The sequence below is a fragment of the Trichechus manatus genome, unplaced genomic scaffold, assembly GCF_000243295.1.
Source record: "Trichechus manatus latirostris isolate Lorelei unplaced genomic scaffold, TriManLat1.0 scaffold00189, whole genome shotgun sequence".
NCBI classification, from domain to species: domain Eukaryota; kingdom Metazoa; phylum Chordata; class Mammalia; order Sirenia; family Trichechidae; genus Trichechus; species Trichechus manatus.
The window spans coordinates 238,847-260,431 of record NW_004444125.1 but is presented as its reverse complement, the minus strand read 5'-3'; the positions used below and the strand labels follow the sequence as shown (position 1 = coordinate 260,431).

The following is a 21,585-nucleotide window of genomic DNA, read 5'->3' as shown; positions in this document are numbered from 1 at the left end:
AGGACAGAGTAGAACTGCCCCATAGAGTTTCCAAGGAGCGCCTGGTGGATTTTGAACTGCCAACCTTTTGGTTAACAGTCGTAGCTCCTAACCACTGCACCACCAGGGTTTCCCATATGTATGTATGTATTTGTGTGTGTACATATATATATATATAAAACAAAGAATCTTTAAGTTATTTAGTCTTCATTTTACAGATAAGGGAAATGATAAGTTAGAAATAGACCAGGGGTAAAATTTAAATCTCTATAGTGTATCTGAGACTTCATTTGTTAGATTTATACACAGTGCGGTTTGGAACGAAGTTTGCATCCTGACATTTAATTCTTGCTTTTATGGGTTTTTTTAGTTTGTTTGGTTTGCTTTTTAGTCTTTTGCTGCTTAGGTTGATGTTGCTGTTTTCGTTTCAGTATATATTTAAAAATTGAGGATGTTTATAACCCTTAGAATATTAAAATAAATGAATGCTCACTTGAGAGGAGCGTAGTTTTTCAAATACTAGATTGGAAAATCTTTGAAGCAACATGCCTGCTAATGGCATAAAACTGGTCGGTGCTCTGCCTTGTGTGTAGCAATCAGATATATGTATACCTGGAATTCTACCAAAAGGAAGTAGAATTTATGCCTAATATTATTCGGTATTATTTTCTCGAGAAATTGTGTAAAAGAATTTGTTACTGATTTTAATATATTTTTTTATTGTTCCCATGAGCCCTTACTTAGTAAAGTGGTGTTTTTTTGTTGTTGTTTTGTTTTGTTTTTAAGGAGGTGTCATTATAAACTCACGAGTTTTTAAAGATACTCACGTGTTTAGTCCATTACTGCTGTTATTTTTTTGGCCAGTGTGAGCCTCTTCAGGTTGATCCTGTGTCCTTTTGCTATTCACTAATTAATTTTATAACAATTTAGCCACTAGATGTCACTGTAATTCAAGTAACAAAAGATTGTATAAGCATTTGTAACTATTTCAAAGTATAACAGCTTTAGGTGGGCTGGCTTAAATTCTTAATTTTGATCACTAATGCTTACCTAACATTAGCACTTGTATTGTTAAACTTTGGAATTTTTGTATGTTAGATTCACTTGTGGTAAGAAAAAGACTTTCAATCTGATTCACAATAAAACAAAAATCATTGTATAGCTTACTCTTACTGTAAAATATTTTAGAGGGAATAGATGTCGTTTTTGTGTCACTAAATGATTTTATTATTATCATTGTGTTTTTTGTTTTGTTTTTACTGTGGACCTGTTATATCTAATGCTGGCCAACTCGTGTTGTAAAGAATTTCACCTGACTTAGTTTTTTGTCTCTTATTTAATCATTCCATTCAAGGTTCAGCCTGGAGAGGGAAATAAAGCTGCTTTCAATGACATGAGAGCCTTATCTGGAGGTGAACGTTCTTTTTCCACGGTTTGCTTCGTTCTTTCTCTGTGGTCCATTGCTGAATCTCCTTTCAGATGCCTGGATGAATTTGATGTCTACATGGTATTGTTAAATTTTCAGTTGTCTGTTTGTTTTTGTTTTGTTTGAAATGTGCATTTTGAAAGGAAGAAATTGTTTAGTTTTACCCATAACAGAAAGAACCTGCAGTGACAGTTTAGTCTGATAAGTGGTGTGGAAGAACTGAAGAGTTCTTGTTCTCTCCCTTGCTACATACAAAACCTGTGGAGGCCTCGTCCTGGATTTCATCCCCTTCTCTCCCATCATGGATATCCTTACTCTCCTTCAGATAGTCTGTCTCTCCTTCAGCCTCTCCCCTAGCTTTTTCAATCCACCTATAAACATGTTCGGTCTTTTCCATTTGTTTTAACACAAAATTATAACCAGCTCACCACCCATGTTTTGAGTAACTCTAGCTACTATTCATTCTCTCCCTTCACAGCCACATTTTTCAGAAGAGCGGCACAGGTAATGTAAGGGAGCATGAGCATTTGACTTTGAAGATTAAAAACCCAGAGTCTGAGACCTAGTTCTGCCACCGACTACCCAAATGACTTTGGGCAAAGTATTTGTCTTTTTTAGATCTCAGTTTTTCATCTATAAAATAAGAGTATTTATGTTTCCTGTCTCAGAGTTATCACTGAGGCTTGAACTAGGCCTAGCATGCAGTGTACTTAGTGTGTGTGGTACAGGCACAAAGTGAGCACTCACAGATTACTGAGCATTCTCTTCTTCCTCGTTCCATTCTTTCCTAAATCCACTATAATCTGAGTTTAGACTATAATTCCCTAGCAAAACTTCTTTAGCAAAGATCATAAATGAGCTTTTAATCTTACTTGTCTTCCATCCCTTAAAAACGTGTCTACTTGCCAGCTTCCACACTCTTTTTCCAGTTCTCCTGTCTTCTGCTCTTGGTTCGCTATCTGCCAGGCTGCCTCCCTTAATTCTGTTGCCCTTATATATTTGAGGTCTTCTTTGTTTTGTTTTGTTACTGTTGCTGGTTTTCCTGGATACTGTATCTTACCAACACCCCCACCAAGTGCACACACACAGTCCCTAAAACTAGAACTACTTACCTTTGGATGCCTACTTATTGTAAGTATCGTCTCCTGACATCTCTCTTGCACTCGAGACCCACATGCCCAACTATCTGTTGGACTTTACCAGTAAACAACTGGCATCTCATACTCAACATGTCTGATACTAAATATGTCTTCTTCTCAAAGTCTCTTCCTTTTTCTGAATCCCTACCTTGATTTGTGGCAAACTGTCATTACCAATCCAGTCACCTAATTTTGAAACCTGATTCTTCTTTCCTTTTTTACCCCCACGTTGTCTGACCTCTGTCTGTTCCTCTTTTAAAATCTGTCTTTAACCTCTATCCTCTTCTTTCTCACTGAAACTCTCTTGTCTCTCATCTCCAACTCCTCACCTTTTGCCTGTTGTAATGGTCTGCTGTCCAGGCTCCCAGACTTTAGTCTTGCTCCTTATTCAGGCCATCCTTCACCTTTTTGCTAGGTTTGTATTTCTAAAACAGATCTGATTGTGGTCACTTGCCTGTTTAAAAGCCTTCAGCGGTTAATCACTCTGTGGGATAAATTTTTATTCTGCAGGGTAACTTACTGACCCTTCATGGTATGGTATCTGCCTACTTTTCCAGTGTCCTAAGCTCTTTGGGATTTTCTAAGCACACTGTGCCTCTCCCTTTTACACACTTGGGCCTCTCCCTGTGATGCCCTTTTTCATTGTATTGTCAAACTCTCCTACTCATCCTTCAAGACTCGGTTCAAATGTTACCTTTACAAAGCCTTTGATGACCACCGTCCCCTGTCAGGCAGGATTAAGAGCTGCTCAGAGTTCCCTTGACACCACCTTATATCAGCTCACACTATTAGAGTGCTTTTTATCCCATTGCAGTCGCTGTTCTCATGTCTGAATCTCCCACCAGACAGCAACTTTTTTTAAGGTTATGGAATATGTCTTAATCATATTTGTACCTCCTAATGCCTAGCACATAACAAGAATTTAGTAAATGTTTTTTACATGAATCAGAATCTATAATTCTAAGTGAGTGTTGTATAGTCCTTCAGTGCTACTTTTTTCCTCTGGTGCCACTGCAGAAGACTGGTTAGAGATTCCTCTGAGTGAGAATTAGCTTCAAAGCTAATTCACAAATCATAGATGATCATTCTTTCCATGCCATGTTTTTGTCCAAAATGGTACCATGCAGTTTATTCCATATCTCGTCATATTTAATTCTGAGCAGCTTCTTTCTGAAATTTAGACCTTCTCCATCACACTGGCATTTTGCCCCCATTGAAATTATTCAGAAGAATGTGCCAGAGTTCTGAGATCTGACCCAAAGGAAATGAATGAATCTATGTTTTTTGGTGTATTGACCCCATTGTTATTAAATGATACACTCCCCCCTCCCCCCCAGGCAGTTGCTTTGAAAGGACAGTAATCAATCTGAGCAAGCTCTGGTTATTTTTGTTAACTTTGTTAGATGACTTTACAGATATGCCTGATAGAAGAATTTCTATAATAAGAGCCACTGAATAATAGGATTTGAGTCCCCTGATTGCCTACAAAGCCCATGTTCTAAACCACCATGCTATATTGCCACAAAGTTACAATAGACTTTTAAAAATATATATGTTTTAACTTTTAGGAATTGTTAAGGGTGGCTACTTTGTTTTTGGGTTTTTGTTGTTTATTAACTCAGAAAATGTAAGCACTAGTTCTAATCATTGAATTTCAAAGCCTATTATAACTAAATGTTAGTGGTTCTTTTCTATACACTAGTATACAGTTTAACTTATTTTAAAGATTCAGTCAAACAATTGATCTGTAGATTCAAGTTGGTTTACCTTGTTTAAAATGTAGATGGCAATTGCAGGGGGCAGAGTTTTTAAAATACCTTAATCATTGAGGGGAAATTTGAGGGACTAAATTTGGGACTAGACACTTCTGTTATTATCCAGAGTGATTAACCATTATTGTACCAATTAGATTCATTCTGTAACATTTAGTTGTGTCTTTTGAATATTTTCTGGTTATTTTACTTTAATTACTAAGTATATTTGAGGGGAGAGGGCTATACATACAAATACTTTGACTATAGAAATTGTCTGGAAGATAGATTTATTCAGTTATTTTCCCTAATAGTTTCTGATATTGTCTTTTTGCACATGAATTGCTTCATATTATAGGTAGGGTGCTGGGTAATTCCTGGATGACAGCCCAGATGTCTGTATCAGCCAGCAGCATGCTGCTTGTCTAGAATCACGATTTGCACAAGAGTGACGGTAACTTTTACCTTTGTTCTGCAGGATATGGTTAATAGGAGAATTGCAATGGACATGATACTCAAGATGGCAGATTCCCAGCGTTTTAGACAATTTATCTTGCTTACCCCACAAAGTATGAGGTAACTTTTAAAACGCTTTTGTGAAAACATATGTCAAGTATATAAAAGAGGAATGAAATATTTTATAATCTTAATTTTTAATGCAAATGTATAAATGGCCGATATAAAGGGAAAAATCAGCCCCTGTACTAGTTCAGGAGATTTAAGATGGTTTTTCCTTTCATAGATACTTAGAATTTTCTTTGTGTTATCTCTCTTCGATAGCTGAAGCAAGTTGATGTGAATATGATTATTGATCTATTATATTTCTATTTTGAGCCTGCTTCTCTGTGGTTATCATGACCAACTAATATAAAGTAATTTTAGCAATCTGATTTAGACTAAAGATGATTCATTATTTGCTTAGCCTTGACTCTTTTCCTTGTGACTTATAAGCACCAATCTTTCTAAATAAAAAGCTCTATCTGTTGTCAGTCAGTATTTGTTGGGTGCCTGCAGTGTGTCAGGCACTGTGTCACTTTGAGCTGATAGTCCTTTTCTAAAGTGGTCACTTAATTGCTTGGAGATTTACATATGTGATTGGTAATAACTGGTAACTCCTTCCTGGCTAGACAAGAAGAACAAGAGTTAGAAGAGTTATATGTATAGGGCTCCTTTAATTTCTTTTTCCTACGAACTGAAAAGCCATGGCATCCAATGGGAAGTTAATTTTTAAAAATGAAAACAAATTATTTCCCTGTTACAAATTGTATCTCTCCTAGAACTCTTAGATATATCCCCTCATTAGCACATAACAAACATTTAGATGTATATTTTCATAGGGTAGTGTTAGAATTTTTTGAAATATGAAAAAACTTTTATGGAAAATTGAGTAATTAATTTTGTTTTCTCTAGCTCACTTCCTTCAAGTAAACTGATTAGAATTCTTCGAATGTCTGATCCTGAAAGGGGACAAACTACATTGCCTTTCCGACCTATAACTCAAGAGGAAGAGGAAGATCGAAGTTGATTTATAACTTAATATGTCGTATCCTCGTCTTGAAAGATTTGCAGAGGGAAAACAAATTCAGGATTATGTGATGAAATAAAATGAAACTGAAGATACTTCTAAAATAAAAGAAACTCCTTTATGTATCTGATCACAATAAAATGTGTAAATAAGCCTAGAAACCTAACTATAACCAGCAATTTAAAATTACTATCACTTTACTTTGAGAAAGTCAACTTCATAGTACTGGTTTTAAATCTTTTTGTTTTTTTAACCATCTACTTTTATAGATTCTTTTTCAGAAGTAAAATTTTGTACATATGTGCATATCTGTTTAGTTTGGTTTCATTTCTACAGTATTTTGTAAGAATTAAAATAAAAACTTGAGCACCTGAGTATATTTGATTTTGTTTTTCTCAAATATTACATTCTATAGTTATAAAAATAGATGAAGGGAGCGAATTCTCATCTGTGGGGATGAGGTGGTGGGAGGTCTTTGGACAAGGACCAGGTTATACTGGATTTATTGTTGTTTTTTGTTTAATAATTATGAGGGACCTATGCACAGCTATTTCATGACAATTGTTTATTTCCTAATAATGCGCATGCCTTGGACAAAATCTTTGCTTACAGATAACTTTTAACCCCAGAGATATAACTAGATTTGAACTGTAGCTTTTAATTACTGTAGTTCATCAAACTGAAAATGTTATTTATTTATAAGACACTATTTTACGGGGAACTGAGAAGAAGTACTGCCAACTATGACACAGTTTCTCTCATTTCCTTAGCTGTCCACCACCAGCTTAAAGAAGAGTCTGTAACCAATGTCAGAACTGAATAAGGACTCTGTGTTTCATCCTGACCTGCAGCATGCTTGCCTGGTTTAGAATCCCTCAGTTTGTAGTCCAGGAGCTCTCAGGCTGAGGCTCAGCTGAGAAGAGGACACAGGTCAGAGGAACTCTGCAGACCAGGCTGAGAAGCTGGGGGTCTGGGGCAGGGGTTGGAATGTTGGGCAGAGGGCTACTGCTTAGCTCCACTCCTCATGGAGCAGCAAGATAGCTAGTGGTGGCAGGAGTCAGACAGCAGGCTGTGGTTAGTGAGCTGACATCATTCTGGTTTCAGAGATATTAAAAATATGCTTCTTAGAATGATAAAATACCCTATAGTGTAAGAAATGGTATTTATGAACATTTTTTGAGATCATGATTAGGACTGCTGCCTGTAGTCTCTATGTTTGGAACTAGGATTAGCGCTAAACTTAAAAAGACGTGCGTATCCAAAAAAAGCATTCCCTATATTGCTAGCAATATACGTTGGAATAAACATGTAGGAAATGGAAAAGGCAATATCTTAAGAAAAAGGAAGTATTTTAACAAAGTATTTTAAGAGCAGGGACATGTGCATAATTATTGAGAAAAATTAGGTTTTCTTTTTATTTTTGGTGGGAGCAGAAAGTGATTTAGTCTTAAATTGAGATCAGTTGGGAAATGAGAAGTCCAAAAACTTGTACTTTTCTAATTTAAGAATTTGCAGAAGGAGAAAAACGTGATGTTTTAAACATTCCCCATTGACCCTACAAAGTCTGGTTTTTAAGTTATGTTTATAACTCATTTATATCAAAACTTTATAAAATACATACGCTTTTTCAAATAAGAAGAATACACCAAATGCATAAACTTAGTAATTTCAGCGTCTGAGTTTTTGTGATAGTGTGTGAGTGTTTGTGGTTCTTAATACAGAATGAGAAATTTAATCCTCAGGTATCCAAGCATCTCTTGTTGAGTTGAAAATTATTCATTGCCTTTGACCTCACAGAGTTTTGGTTTTAACTATCATAAGTGAAAATATCTTCATTTAATATTCTAATTAGTAGTAATATTAATTAGAACAAAAACTAATTGTTCTTTTAAATATGTGTAACTTCTAAAACTAAAATCTATGTATATTAAGGTCATGCGTTTGTGAATTGGGAAAGGTAGTATTAATTGACTAAATTGAAACTCTATGAATAGTGACTTAAAGAGATGATACAGATAATTCTTCAAGCCCTAGTTTTTCATCAGGACAGCTATAACTGAATTAAGTAATGAAGTCCCAGAAAACATGGAAGAGTTCTTTGAAGTCTTAAATTCTACCTCCTCAAATCTTAGGGTAGAAATTATTAAAATCATTATTCTCAAAATGACAAATGTGATGAGTTTTAGTAAGCTAAGGTATAAATAGTATATTTGCTCAAATTGACAACCAACAGTAAAAATGTCAGGTATTTCCTTCTCTTTAAAATATTTTCCAGGTTTCCATCTTTCCTATTCCCTAGTACTTTTCTTGCATGGCTTCAAAATGTCCGAGTTATTTGTATCTGGAGACTAAAATGCTTAAATTCTGTGTAAAAAATTATTGTCTGGGACTCCTGAATTGGACCAGAAATGTTGCAGACTGTGATGAAGATCAAGTGATTTGGAAGTCCAATTAGAAGTTCTTATGAGTACAAATTAGATGTGAAAAGAAAGGCAAAGTGTTTTATAATGTCGAGAGGTAGTAGTCTTCTGGTTAGATTTATGACTCGTTTATACCAACTATCATGAAGATGGCATAGGACCGGACAATGTTTTGTTCTGTTATACATAAGGTCACCATAGGTCAGAGCAAACTCAACAGCAGCTAACAACTACAACTTATCTACAGAGAACCTGCTTTGACCCACCCTAAGGCTTTCAGGAGAATTGAGTTGAACTTACAGTCCTAAAAGTTTAAACAGTTACTGATGTTTCATGACTTGAGTAAATGCTCATGGATTTGAAGATATATCAAAGTAATGTTTAATAGGAAAATTTTTTGTTCTTTAAAGAGTGGTGAAGTAATGTGGATATGAATTAGCTGTTGCTTTAAGTCAGGGAATGAATTTTTTCTTAATTAACTCATGGTGACCCCATGTGTGTCAGAGTAGAACTGTGCTCCATTGAGTTTTCAATAGCTGATTTTTTTGGAAGTCAATCACCAGGCTTTTCTTCTGAGGATCATATTGATAATAGCCTATTAAATTTTAGCTATGGCATCTGTATAGAATCCATAGAAACTAAAGGCAACATGAGAATACTATAATCATAGCAAACTTAAAAGGGGTAAACGTTGCCTAATTTTTCTTCAGTTTGAGAATGTGGAGATTAATTCATTTAGAAACAGTTAAATTCCTGCCATGTGGTAGGGACCATTCTAACCACTGGGAATACTGCAATAAGTAATACTGTCTTCCCTCATGTAGCTTAAAATCAAGTTGTTAGTTGCGTTGGGTTGATTCCAACTCATGGTGCTTCTGGGTGGGTTCAAATTGCCAACATTTCAGCTAGTAGTCAAATGCTTCACTGTTTGCACCACCCAGTGATGTCCTAAAATCGAGTTAGGGAGATAAACAATACCTTGTATAACTTCAGGTATTGGTAATTCCTAAGAAAACCAACAAAGCAGGGTAAGGAGTTGAGGAGGGTAGAGGGAAGGGCTGTTTTGGATAAAGTGATAAGGGAAGACCTCTCAGAAGGTAATATTTGATGAGAGGCCTGCAACAAGTGAGAAGATAAGTAGGGAAATGATCCCAGGCAGAGGAACTGAGCGCAGAGGCCTTGAGGTAAAAACAAACACCTCAGGAATCGTAAGGCCAGTGCAGATAGAGTTTCAGTGGGCAAAAGGGAGCTTCGTGGGTAGGAGATAAGGTTCAGAGGCAGAAGCGAGATAATTTGGGTCTGTAAAAACATTGTAAGCAGGTTTTCAGACCTGGTCTGGTAGATATTTTAAAAGCATCCCTCTGGTTGCTATGTGACTATATCAGGATGGGGCAAACATGGGAAGAGGGTGAGCAATTTGGAGGCCTGGCAGTGGTCCTGGTAAGAAGTCACAGTGACTTGGACCAAAATGGTGGCGATAGAAGTATTCAGATTTGAAATATAAATCCAGCAGGACTTGCTGATGATAATACTTGGAATTATGAGAGAGGAATCCAGGATAATTTCACTGGGGCCTGGAATTTAAATAACTGGATGAATGATGATGTCATTCATAGAGATGGGGACAAGGGTGCTGATGGAGAGAAGAGGAAAAGGTTGGGTTTGAGCGTGCTACGTTTAAGATGCCTGTTGAGACTCCCTAATCGAGATACTTGACGGGTAACTAACGTTATGTTGGTAAGTATAAGAACTTGGAAAACGATAGCAAGAGTCTAGAGATCAAGAGCTCACCTACAAAAGGCTGGGGAAAATCCAAATTGCATGTCCAGAATATATTTGAGAGACTTAGCTGCTTACAAGGAAGGAGCTAAGGGAAAGTTATGTTTAGAAGCTTAATTGACTATCAGTTTCTTGCTAGACTTCTACACTTCATTTCCTGTTAGACTCTCTGAAGACATCTATTCAAGTCTGTATTTTACTTTCTTACATGGTTTCTGTGAAGGAAATATGCATCTGGCCTCTTTAAGAAAATAGTTCATATTATTCATCCAGAGACTGCAATCCTGAAAGAGTGAAGTACAGGAAAAATGAAGCCCTCAGGCAATATGGTTCCCTTCTTAAAATAACTTAGAATTATTCAAGAAATAAGGAAGAGAGGAAACACAGAAACTTGGGACTTCTAAATGCAGAAAAAGTTGAGGCTGAGACATTTGGAGGTAGTTTCCCTTCAGAACAGCAGCAGGTGTTAAGCAGCTAATTAACATGGTAATCAAAATGGCAGCTGAGCTAAGCCAAGCCCATTTGAATGATTAGAGGAAGCCTGTCCTTTCCAAAGTCACCACTAGAGTGGTTGGTTATCAAGATCCAGGAAAGTCCTGGTTGTTAAGGTATTTGTGTGTTTAAATGAACTCAATAGCAGAGAACTGAGTTAAGCATAGTCCTCAGTTTATGGCTCACCTTCGTCATTGGTCCATGCAGTATTTATTTCCTTTTATCTCCATTTTCTCTGTAGCAGATTGTATTGTCCAAAGATGGCCCCAATAATAGACCCCACCCATGTTCTTCCAAAACCTTTCTTTGTAGAGTCTAATTCCCTTCTCAATCTGGGCAGATTTGTAAATCACTTATCACCAATAGAATGGAGCAGAAATGACTGTGACTACCAAGGTTACGTCTGAAAAGGCAACAAGACTCCCACCTTTATCACTGGAATCCTCATGCTGGAGTCCTGTACTGCCCTGGAAGCTGACTTACCTGTGGCTGTCATGTAGTGAGGAAGCCTAAACTAGCCCATGTGGAAACACCACATGCAGATGCCCTGAAACTCCATGAAGAGAGAGAGAGATGCCTAGCCAGCCCTCAGCTGCTGCAGCCCCCGATTTTCCAGCTTGGGAGCCACCATCTCACTATAACTGCATGAAGGATCCCAAGCCAGAACTGCCCAGCTAACATGGTCCTGAATTCCTGGCCCACAAAAATCATGAGAGATTATTGTTTTAAGTCACTATGTTTTGAGGTGATTTATTACATTTGAATAGTAACTGGAACAGATTATAGTAACTGGAACAGATTTTGGTGTCTGGAAATAGAATACCATAATAAGAATCTAAACTATGTGGCATGGACTAGAAGGACCTTGAAGAGATTGTCCAAGAAGCCTGGAGGGCCTCAAGGAGCGTGTTAGCAAATGTCTAAAGGGCCTCAAGAATGTTTTCAGTGAGGGCTAAAGGAAAGTAAGGAGAATGTAATTGGAAGCAGGAGGAAAGTGGAATTTTGTTATACAGTGGTGGAATGTTTGGCAACACTGCCATCTGTTGTAACATGAAAAACAGGATATGTACCTAAAAACTAGGTGATCTAGCCAAGGATATTTCTAGGTAGAATATAAAAAGTATCTCCTGGCTTTTTCTTGTTGCCTACGACAAAGTGTGAGAGGGAAGAGATAAGCTAAAGAACAAACAGTTAAATATAAAGGAGCCAGGACTATTTCTTATTCCCAGATTCTCTTCCGAATGGCAAATGATTTTCAAATTAAGAAATAGCTTCAGTGCAAAAAATCAAATCCAGGCTGGGACTATAAGATCCTTTGAAAGATTTAAGGCAGCACTCTTAGATCCTTTCAGACAGATAAAAGGCCTTCCAAGAGCATGCCTTGCAGGTCTTCTTCATTAAATAATAGGACTTCTAAAAATATTAGAGGTGTTGTTCCACATCAATCTCACAATAAGCTCTTTTCTAATAGAGGGGATTTCTCAAAAAGTTTTTAAAATAACTATATCAGCTTAGACTGAAAAGGCCAGAGACAGTACAAAATGAAAAGAAGACTTTGTATTCCTAAACTTTTATGGGCAGGTAGTAGGCTGAGAAAACTACTTAGCTGTAAATGCAGACTACTTTTTTTTATTAAAAAGGAAGGATGGCTCAGAGGATGAAAACAAGAGCACAAAATGCATAACCTCAAGAGCCATGGAGAAAATGCCCAGAGAGTAGGGCTAAGCCCTGATCAAGAAACTTACGAGATATACCTGACTGGATTTCAGAATTGCTATGAACTAGGGACTGCTATGTGGTTTTCATTTCTACCCTTTTTGAAAAAATATGTCTGTTATAGTTACCCTATGCCTGTCCCACCATTGTACGTTGGGTGTGGGTGGCAGAGAGATAAATTACCCCTTTGTTTCACAAGCCTTTGAATCAAGAAAAATAGTACTCAATGTGCTGTACTTGAGAAACCACATCTGAGGAACCTTTAGATGATATCTTGAACCTCAAGTCTTACACTAAAGCCACAATGGTATAAGTCTTTTGGGGTTTCTTGGGAGGTGGTGAGTGTATTTTGCATGTGTAAGGGACGTGAATTGTGGCCACAGGGCAGACTGTGAGATTGTGTTTTCCAAAGATGGTGGCAACAATATCTCCCATACCACATGTTCTTTCTAGAACCTTGCCACACCCCATCAAGAGATGGAGTATAATTCCCCTCTTGAATACGAATGGGTTTGTGACTTGCTCATGAACAACAGAATGCTGTGGAAGTGATACTTCATGACTTCTGAGGTTAAATCAGAAAAGGTGATGAAACTGCCAACTTCTTTGCAGGAATACTTATGCTGGAACCCTGAACCACCATGTAAGTAATATGACTGCTTTGAGGCCGCCATGCTGTGAGGAACAAAACAGCCCATGTGGAGAAGTCCTGAGACTATAAGGAGAAACAGATATGCTGAATTTGCCCCCAGTTGCTTCAGGCTCCTGTTTCAGCTCCAGCTATCATCTGACTGCAACTGCATAAAAGACTCCAAGCCAGAACCATACAGGGGAGCCCTTCTCAAATGCATGTCCCATAGAATCCATGAGAAATAATAAAAGGATTGCTGTTATTTTAAATCACTAAGTTTCGAGGGCAGGTTGTCATGGAGCAATAGTAATTGGACCACTCCCATTCACACCCACCCGCAAAGAAACCATTATGTGATGCTTCTTTTTATTTTATGTGTCCTTGTAAAACATGTTTGTTTGTTTTGTGAGAATGTATTTTCCTTTCTATACATTATACTGTGCAATAGATCTCATTGCTTCTTTTTTCCCCATTCAGCAATTTAAAAGTATGTCCATTTTGCTGTATGTACATCAATCTGTTGCTTCCAGCTGATGTGTCATATGTCTGAGGATGCATCCACATATTTTACCTTCCCATTGCTCTAATAATAAACCATGAGATTGCTTCCAATACCTACAAGTACCAAAAGCTGCCATGGACATCCTGGAGCATGTCCCTGATGACTCTCTGTGACAGTTTCTTGGGGCGACATACCCAGGAATGGAAATACTGGGCTAGAGGGCATATGTGTACTTATTTTAACCAATTACTGCTGGATTGCTCTCCAGGATCCCTGCACCAGTCTACACTACCAGAGCAATGAGGACTGAAACAAGCTAATATATCCGATGTTCACTTGCTGGCCCAATTTCTCCGTTTTATTTATAAAAAGAACCGGTAAGTTGACTGGCAGTTTTGTTTTCCATAAGTGCCCCCAAATATCCACAGGATTTACTTCCTTCCTTCAGGCCTTTCCTCAGATGTCACTTACCACCCTATTACCATTGCTATATCCTCTCACTCTCCACCCCTCTTATCTTTCTGTGCTTTCCTTCACAGTTCTTACAATTTAATATTTTTTGTGTGTTTGTTTACTATCTGCTTCCCCCTACAAGAGTGTTGTTGGGTGCATAGTAGGTGATCAGCAAAGATTTGTTATGAATGAAATGATCAGAGCCTGATTTAACTGGATGCCTTTCTGAAGAGGCTCTGAAGTCTTCTCCTACCCTGACCCCCTCACTTAGTGGAGGGATAGAGTGCTGGGAGGCACTGAACCTGCCTGATTTTGGGGCCTTTCCGTTATGTAAACTCACCAAGCACAGGGTTAAAGACACCAAGACATTCTGTTAGCACATTGGACTATGCTGTCTGGGATCAGAATTTTGGTTCTATCAGTGTTTGGGGTACCACTGGTACCTTAAGTGTTTCTAGAGAAGTTTGCTCGGTCACGGTTTCTTGTTGAATGCATGAATGGAATCATTAGGCCCTGGCCTCTGGTCTTATGTAATGATCCAAAGACAGACAAAGGAGGGGTATTTAGGAAAAAAGCACTCAATGAAAAGTACTTGAATGTATAATATAGTACTTTTGTTGCCTGATAACAATAGTTACTAGACACGTGGCAATTTAAATTTAAATTAATTAAAGTTAAATTAAAAATTCTGTTTCTCAGTCACAGTAGCCACATTTGAAGTGCTCAGTAGTCATATGTAGCTAGTGGTCAGTGCAGACACAGACCATTTCCGTCATCACAGAAAGTTCTATTAGATGACACCATATAAAGAATCTGAGCTTCCCCAGCTACGTTGTGAAAATGCAAACCTGCCTTTAGAGTTCTTGATGGAATCTCTTTTGTTTTCTTTCCTTAAGGACAAAGGGGCCAGAGTTTTGTTCCCTCATTAAAAATAACAACTAATATACTTTTGATTTGGAAAGACACAAGAAGAAGTCTACTGGTTTCTTCTGGAGGATGCTTCTCAGCCTCCTAAATGCATCCTCCACAGAGCTGTGTAGGACATTACGTGCTGTTAGCACCAAAGTAACTCTGAGATACGAGCTACTGTCTTCTAATGAGCCTTTTTTTGAGGATGAGTGAGTCTTATTTTTATTTAAACTTCACATGCCATGTCAACTGTCCCTCTTTTGAGGGCTAGATTGGAGAGTTGGAAAGTTGCTTTATTCCTTTTTGTCGTCATTCATCCTTTCAATTCCAAAGTTGTGTGTTTAAGGGTAGATTTAGTAAGTGGTTAAAAGCAACCCTTGATAATTATGAACATCTGTTTCAAATTTAAAATTATAAAATAAGAATTGGGGGGAAAATGTCAAATGTTATAAATTTATTTGGGATATCTATTGCAACCTCTTTGGGAGCCTTTGAAAATTCAAGCAAAAATCAATACACTTCCATCTTACTTTTTTTTTACTTCCAATAAATAATATCTTTGTGTATAAGTATATATATATAGATAGATAGATAGATTTAATTAAGGAGTCATTTTAGCAGGGCTTTTAAATTTTATACTGCATTCATCCAACACAGCTCTTTCCAGATTGATAGGATGCAAATGAGGTAAGAATTAAGGCAAACCTAAAAGGCATGCAAATGTACATTTATATTCATTGCTAATACAAGCTCTTGGGTGTGGACCAGACACAGGAGCCAAGGGCCCCTCTGCTTGTCTGTCCAGTACTATTTTACAGGAAAATGGTGACACAGCTTATAATTAAGTTACATTACCGTGGGGTCTCAGTGCCACTAACATTATGTAATCAAGGAGACACGAGCATTAGCAAAACATGAACAAGAAATCATATAACTCTTTGCAGCACATTTCTGCCCAGGCTTTGGAGGAAGAGGGAGTTTTTTTATGAAATGATATTACACATATCACATTGTGGCAGGTTTTTCTTTTGTTTTATAACATATGCTTTTAAAATTCATTAGCAAATGACATTCTCATGCACACAAGTGTTTCAAACACAAGAAGCAAGTCCATTTATAGGTAGTCCAAGCAATATTGTGTGTGTGTGTGTGTGTGTGTGTGTGTGTGTGTAAATAGCTGCAGACTGAATGGAACATTGAGACTTTTGTGCAGTCCATGGCGTTGACATCAGCTCATTTCTGAATGTCACACTGCAGAAGTAATACAATGGAAGGGTCGCTCTTTGCAGCTTCTTTGAATTCATCCAGTGTAATTTGGTCATCTTTGTTCTTATCCATCTTGCTGAAAATCTTGTCTACCCGCTGCTCCGGCGTGAGGCCATCCTCATTCATTTTCATCATGATCACAGTGCCCACCATTTTGTAGATAGCCTTGGGAAGAAGAACATTATATTATCAAACCCAGTAGGACAGAAATCTCTTCTCACTTTCCCTTCATGTGACTGTATCCTGTTCATCCTCCAAACCTCAGCATACGCAGCACCTCTGAGAGGGCTTCCCGTTCCCCAGCGGAGGTCACTTTTTGTGCTGCAAGTCCCCATAGCACCTCACCCATCAGAAGACACCTCATACTTTATTAGAATAACTGGTTGTCGTCCCCACCAGAGAGTGTGTCTTATGAAGCTAAGAACCATGTGTCTTTTGCTCACCCCTATAACTCCAGGGTTAGACACAATACCTGGCACATAGTAGGGGTTCAGTAATACCAACTGAATGAAAAAAATCCACTGAACTTGCTAGAACATGGTATGTTGGTGGTGGAGGAAAGAGGAGGCAGGGTCATGTGAGGTGTTGATGAAAGATGAAGGTGGAGAGAGGGAAGCAAGAAGCAGACCATCGGGTTCTCCTATGATATGAAAAAAGATTTAAATTTATTTTGAAGGACTCCTTAAATGGTTTTAAATAAGAGAGTGATACACTAAAATGTGTTTGATTCTTGTGACCAATTAGATACACAGGCATTTTGGATGACTCCCAGGTTTCTGGCTGGAGGAAGTGGGTAGAAAGCGGAGTTTAGCAGTAAGATGACTATTGGATTAGGAACAGATTTAGGGAGAAAAATTGTGAGTTCCATTTTGAACATTCAGAGTTTGAGGTACAAATGATAGTCAAAAAGCACTTAAAAAGAAGCAGACTATTGAAATTTCTAATTTTGTGGGCAACTGGCAGGCGGGATCCAGATTAGCCTAGTAACCAGAGTGGTGTAAAGAGGGAAAAGCAGGGACTGCACATAATGCCTGAAACTTAGTAAAAGGGAAAAATGGGGCATCTGTAATAAACTGCTCCTCTCACTATGTCCCTTAAAAGGTGAAATTAAAAGAGATTAAATGTGACAATGGTTATAAAGGCAGTCAGTAATACAAACACATTATATATTAAGTCAGAGTAGTAAGAAATGTAAACACAAGAGGCCCATCCTGGACCTCATCAAGCAACTCAGACAATGCCAGGGTCTCATTAACCATATCTGAATTCTCTGGGTAATGCAAATGGTTAACACACTCGGGTGCTAACCAAAAGGCTAAAGGTTTGAGTTCACACAAAGGCACCTCAGAAGAAAGGCCTGCTAATTTACTTCCAAAAAATCAGCCATTAAAAACCCTATGAAACACAGCTCTACTCTTGTCACTCATGGGGTTGCCATGAGTAAGACTTGACTCAACAGCAGCTGGTACTGACATGATGTTGCCCTGCAAGTTGGACCTTGAATATGACAACCAAGGAAGGATGTTGCATATGTAGTCTATTACAGTTAACACCAACATAGGCCATGTTGCTGTTGTTAAGTGATCCCGAGTCTGTTCTGACTCATAGCGATCCTATGTACAACAGAATAAAACACTGCCAAGTCCTGCACCATGCCCAAAATCTTTGCTATGTTTGAGCCTACTATTGCAGCCACTGTGTCAATCCATCTCATTGAGGGTCTTCTTCTTTGTCGCTGACCCTCTACTTTACCAAGCCTGATATCCTTCTCCAGGGACTTGTTCCTCCTGACAACATGTACAAAGTACATGAGACAAAGTCTCGCCATCCTCCCTTCTAAGGAGCATTCTGACTGTACTTCTTCCAAAACAGATTTGTTTGTTCTTCTGGCAGTCCATGGTATATTCAACATTCTTCACCAATGCCGTAATTTAAAGTAATCAATTCTCCTTCAGTCTACCTTATTCATTGTCCAGCTTTCACATGCAAGTAAGGTGATTGAAAATACCATGGCTTGGGTCAGGGGCATCTTAGTCCTCAAAGTGACATCTTTGCTTTTTAACACTTTAAAGAGGTCTTTTGTAGCAGATTTGCCCAATGCAATATGTTGTTTGATTTCTTGACTGCTGCTTCCATGGCATTGATTGTGGATCCAAGTAAAATGAAATCCTTGGCAACTTCAATATTTTCTCCGTTTATCATGATGTTGCTTATTCGTCCAGTTGTGAGGATTTTTATTTTCTTTATGTTGAAGTGTAATCCATACTGAAGGCTGTAGTCTTTGACTTCATCTATAAGTGCTTCAATCCCTCTCAGCTTTCCCCAAGCAAGGTTGTATCATTTGCATATCGCAGGTTGTTAATGCGTCTTCCTACAATCCTAATGACACGTACTTCTTTACCTAGTCCAGCTTCTTGGATTATTTGCTCAGCACACAGATTGAATAAGTGTGGTGAGAGGATACAACCCTGACGCATGCTTTTCCTGATTTTAAAGCATACATTATCCCCTTGTTCTGTTTGAATGACTGCCTCTTGGTCTATATATAGGTTCCACATGAGCACAAGTAAGTGTTCTGGAATTCCCATTCTTCAAAATGTTATCCATAATTTGTTATGATCCACACAGTCGAATGCCTTTGCATAGACAAAAAAAAAAACTCAGGTAGACATTTTCCTGGTATTCTCTGCTTTCAGCCAAGATCAATTTAACATCAGCAATGATATCCCTCATTCTATGCCCTCTCCTGAATCCGGCTTGAATTCTGGCAGTTCTCTGTCAGTGTAATACTGCAACTGTTTTTGAACGATCTTCAGCAAAATTTTACTTGTGTGTGATATAAATGATATTGTTTGATAATTTCCGCATTCTGTTGGATCACCTTTCTTTCGAATGAGCACAAATATGGATCTCTTCCTGTCCATTGGCCAGGTAGCCATCTTCCAAATTTCTTGGCATAGACAAGTGAACACTTCCAGCATTGCACCCATTTGTTGAAACACCTCAGTTGGTATTCTGTCAATTCCTGGAGCCTTGTTTTTCACCAATGCCGTCAGTGCAGCTTGCATTTCTTCCTTCAGTACCATTGGTTCTTAATCATATGCTACCTCCTGAAATGGCTGAAGGTCAACTAATTATTTTTGGTACAGTGACTCTGTATATTCCTTCCATCTTCTTTTCGTGCTTTCTGTGTTGTTCAATATTTTGCCCATAGAATCTTTCAGTATTGCAACTCGAGGCTTGAATTTTTTCTTCAGTTCTTTCAGCTTGAGAAATGCTGAATGTGTTCTTCCCTTTTGGTTTTCTAACTCCAGGTCTTTGCACATTTCATTATATTACTTTGTCTTCTCGAGTTGCCCTTTGAAATCTTCTGTTCAGCTTTTTACTTCATCTCTTCTTTCGTTCACTTTAGCTACTGTACATTCAGGAGCAAGTTTCAGAGTCTCTTCTGACATCCATTCTGGTCTTTTCTTTCTTTCCTGTCTTTTTAATGACCTTTTGCATTCTTCATGTATAATGTCCTTGATGACATCCACAACACATCTGGTCTTCAGTCATTAGTGTTCAATGGGTCAAATCTATTTTTGAGAGGGTCTCTAAATTCAGGTGGGATATACTCAAGGTTGTACTTTGGCGCTCATGGACTTGTTTTAATTTTCTTCAGCTTCAACAGACTTGCACATGAGTAATTGATAGTCTGTTTCACAGTCGGCCCTGGCCTTGTTCTGATGAATGATAATGAGCTTCCCCATAGTATCTTTCCACAGATATAGTCAGTTTGATTCCTGTGTATTCCATTCAGCCAGGTCCATGTGTATAGCTGCTGTTTATGTTGTTGAAAAAAGGTGTTTGCAATGAATAAGTCGTTGGTCTTGCCAAGTTCTGTCATGCAATCTCTGTCATCATTTCTATCACGAAAGCCATATTTTCCAGCTACTGATCCTTCTTCTTTATTTCTAGCTTTCGCATTCCAATCACCAGTAATTATCAATGTATCTTGATTGCATGTTTGATCATTTTCAGACTGCAGAATTTGGTAAAAATCTTCAATTTCTTCATCTTTGGCCTTAGTAGTTGGTGTGTAAATTTGAGTAATAGTCGTATTAACTGGTCTTCCTTGTAGGTTTACGGATATTATGTTATCACTGACAGCATTGTACTTCAGGATAGATCTTGAAATGCTCTTTTTGATGATGAATGCTATGCCATTCTTCTCCAATTTGTCATTCCTGGCATAACAGACCATATGATTTTCCAAATCAAAATGGCCAATACCTGTCCATTTCAGCTCACTAATGCCAAGGCTATTGATCTTTGTATGTTCTATTTCATTGTTGACAACTTCCAAATTTTCCCAGATTCATACTTTGTACATTCCATGTTCCAATCATTAATGGATGTTTGCAGCTGTTTCTTCTCATTTTGAGTCATGCCACATCAACAAATGAAGGTCCTGAAAGCTTTACCCATTCTCGTCATTAAGGTCAACACTACTCTGAGGAGGGGAGCCCTGGTGGCACAGTGGGTAAGCATTGAGCTGCTAACCAAGAGGTCTGCAGTTTGAATCCACCTGCTGCTCCTTGGAAACCCCATGGGGCAGTTCTACTCTGCCCTATAGGGTCGCTGTGAGTCAGAATTGACTCAGTGGCAATGGGTTTTTTGTTGTTGTTGTTACTTTGAGGAGGCAGCTCTTCCCCAGTTGTACTTTGAGTGCCTTCCAACCTAAGGGGCTCATCTTCCAGCACTGTAACAGACAATGTTGACATAGGCCATGGGCATGCCAAACTCAGAAGTAAATATGAACATGCCCCCCAAAGAATCAAAGGAATCCCTCTAGGCACATATGTTTTATGGGACACTCCTAGCATGTATATCAAAATATTTAGGATTAGCTTCTCTGAAAACAAGATATGTTATTGCACATGCTTTCCTAAGATGAATTAATTCTCAAGTATTCTGTCATTCAAACTAGAACTTGAGGACCCTTTATGTCTCTGCTCAGCACTTTAGGTCAGACACACCATTTGTCCCTCAGGGGTCAATGGTGCAGGTAGGAAAATGACCCACAAAGTGGGGAAAACAAGTCCTTGTGGCTTTCTCAGTCAAACTGTTGTCCCTCCCGCCTTTGCCTGGCGAGATTTGACTCATCCTTTGAGACAGCGCAGGTCTCACTTCTACAGAAAGGTTTCCCTCAAGGGGGTTATGTGAACCATTGCTGTTCTTTCCTCCACATGATCCCTCCCTTATCATCAGTCTTGTCATTGCTTGTTTACTCATCCAGACACTTCCCTTTCTTGTTGGTAAATCCCTCTAGGGCAGACACTTGTGTCATTTCATGTCTGTCTCCCACCACCTTGTAGGCAGGAGGCTGGCATCTAGAGAATGTCTCAGTACAAGCTATAGGAGTTTAAAGGGGGTGGAGAACTCTGGGGTGAAATGGGCAGGGAAGGCTCCATGAACGAGGAGAGATAACCTAGGCCTTGAAAGGTATGAGGATGTGGATGGGCACAGAGTCATGAAGGACATTCCAGGTGACAAGAATGGTATGAGCAAAAGTGCCCAGTTGTGGATGTGCACAGGTGAGGAGCCAGTGAAGG

General features: G+C 38.4%; 2 protein-coding genes across 8 annotated transcripts in view; one reads left to right on the top strand and one right to left on the bottom strand.

Annotated features, from left to right (window-relative positions):
• The window catches only part of SMC6 (structural maintenance of chromosomes 6), an 81,781-nt gene extending 75,587 nt beyond the window's left edge, over positions 1-6,194 (top strand). For 5 of the 6 annotated variants that reach the window (XM_004387572.3, XM_023741744.1, XM_023741746.1 and 2 more), the window contains 3 exons: positions 1,334-1,486; positions 4,774-4,871; positions 5,706-6,194. In XM_004387572.3, coding sequence (XP_004387629.1) covers positions 1,334-1,486; positions 4,774-4,871; positions 5,706-5,820 — 366 coding nt within the window. In that variant the 3' untranslated portion in view covers positions 5,821-6,194. The remainder of the gene's footprint in view (positions 1-1,333; positions 1,487-4,773; positions 4,872-5,705) is intronic. The other variant, XM_023741745.1, reaches the window with a different exon arrangement.
• Positions 6,195-14,881: 8,687 nt separating this feature from the next.
• VSNL1 (visinin like 1) overlaps positions 14,882-21,585 on the bottom strand; it is a 142,579-nt gene continuing 135,875 nt past the window's right edge. The window contains exon 4 of one of the 2 annotated variants that reach the window (XM_004387571.1): positions 14,882-16,153. In XM_004387571.1, the coding sequence (XP_004387628.1) occupies positions 15,956-16,153 (198 nt within the window). In that variant the 3' untranslated portion in view covers positions 14,882-15,955. The remainder of the gene's footprint in view (positions 16,154-21,585) is intronic. The other variant, XM_012558843.1, reaches the window with a different exon arrangement.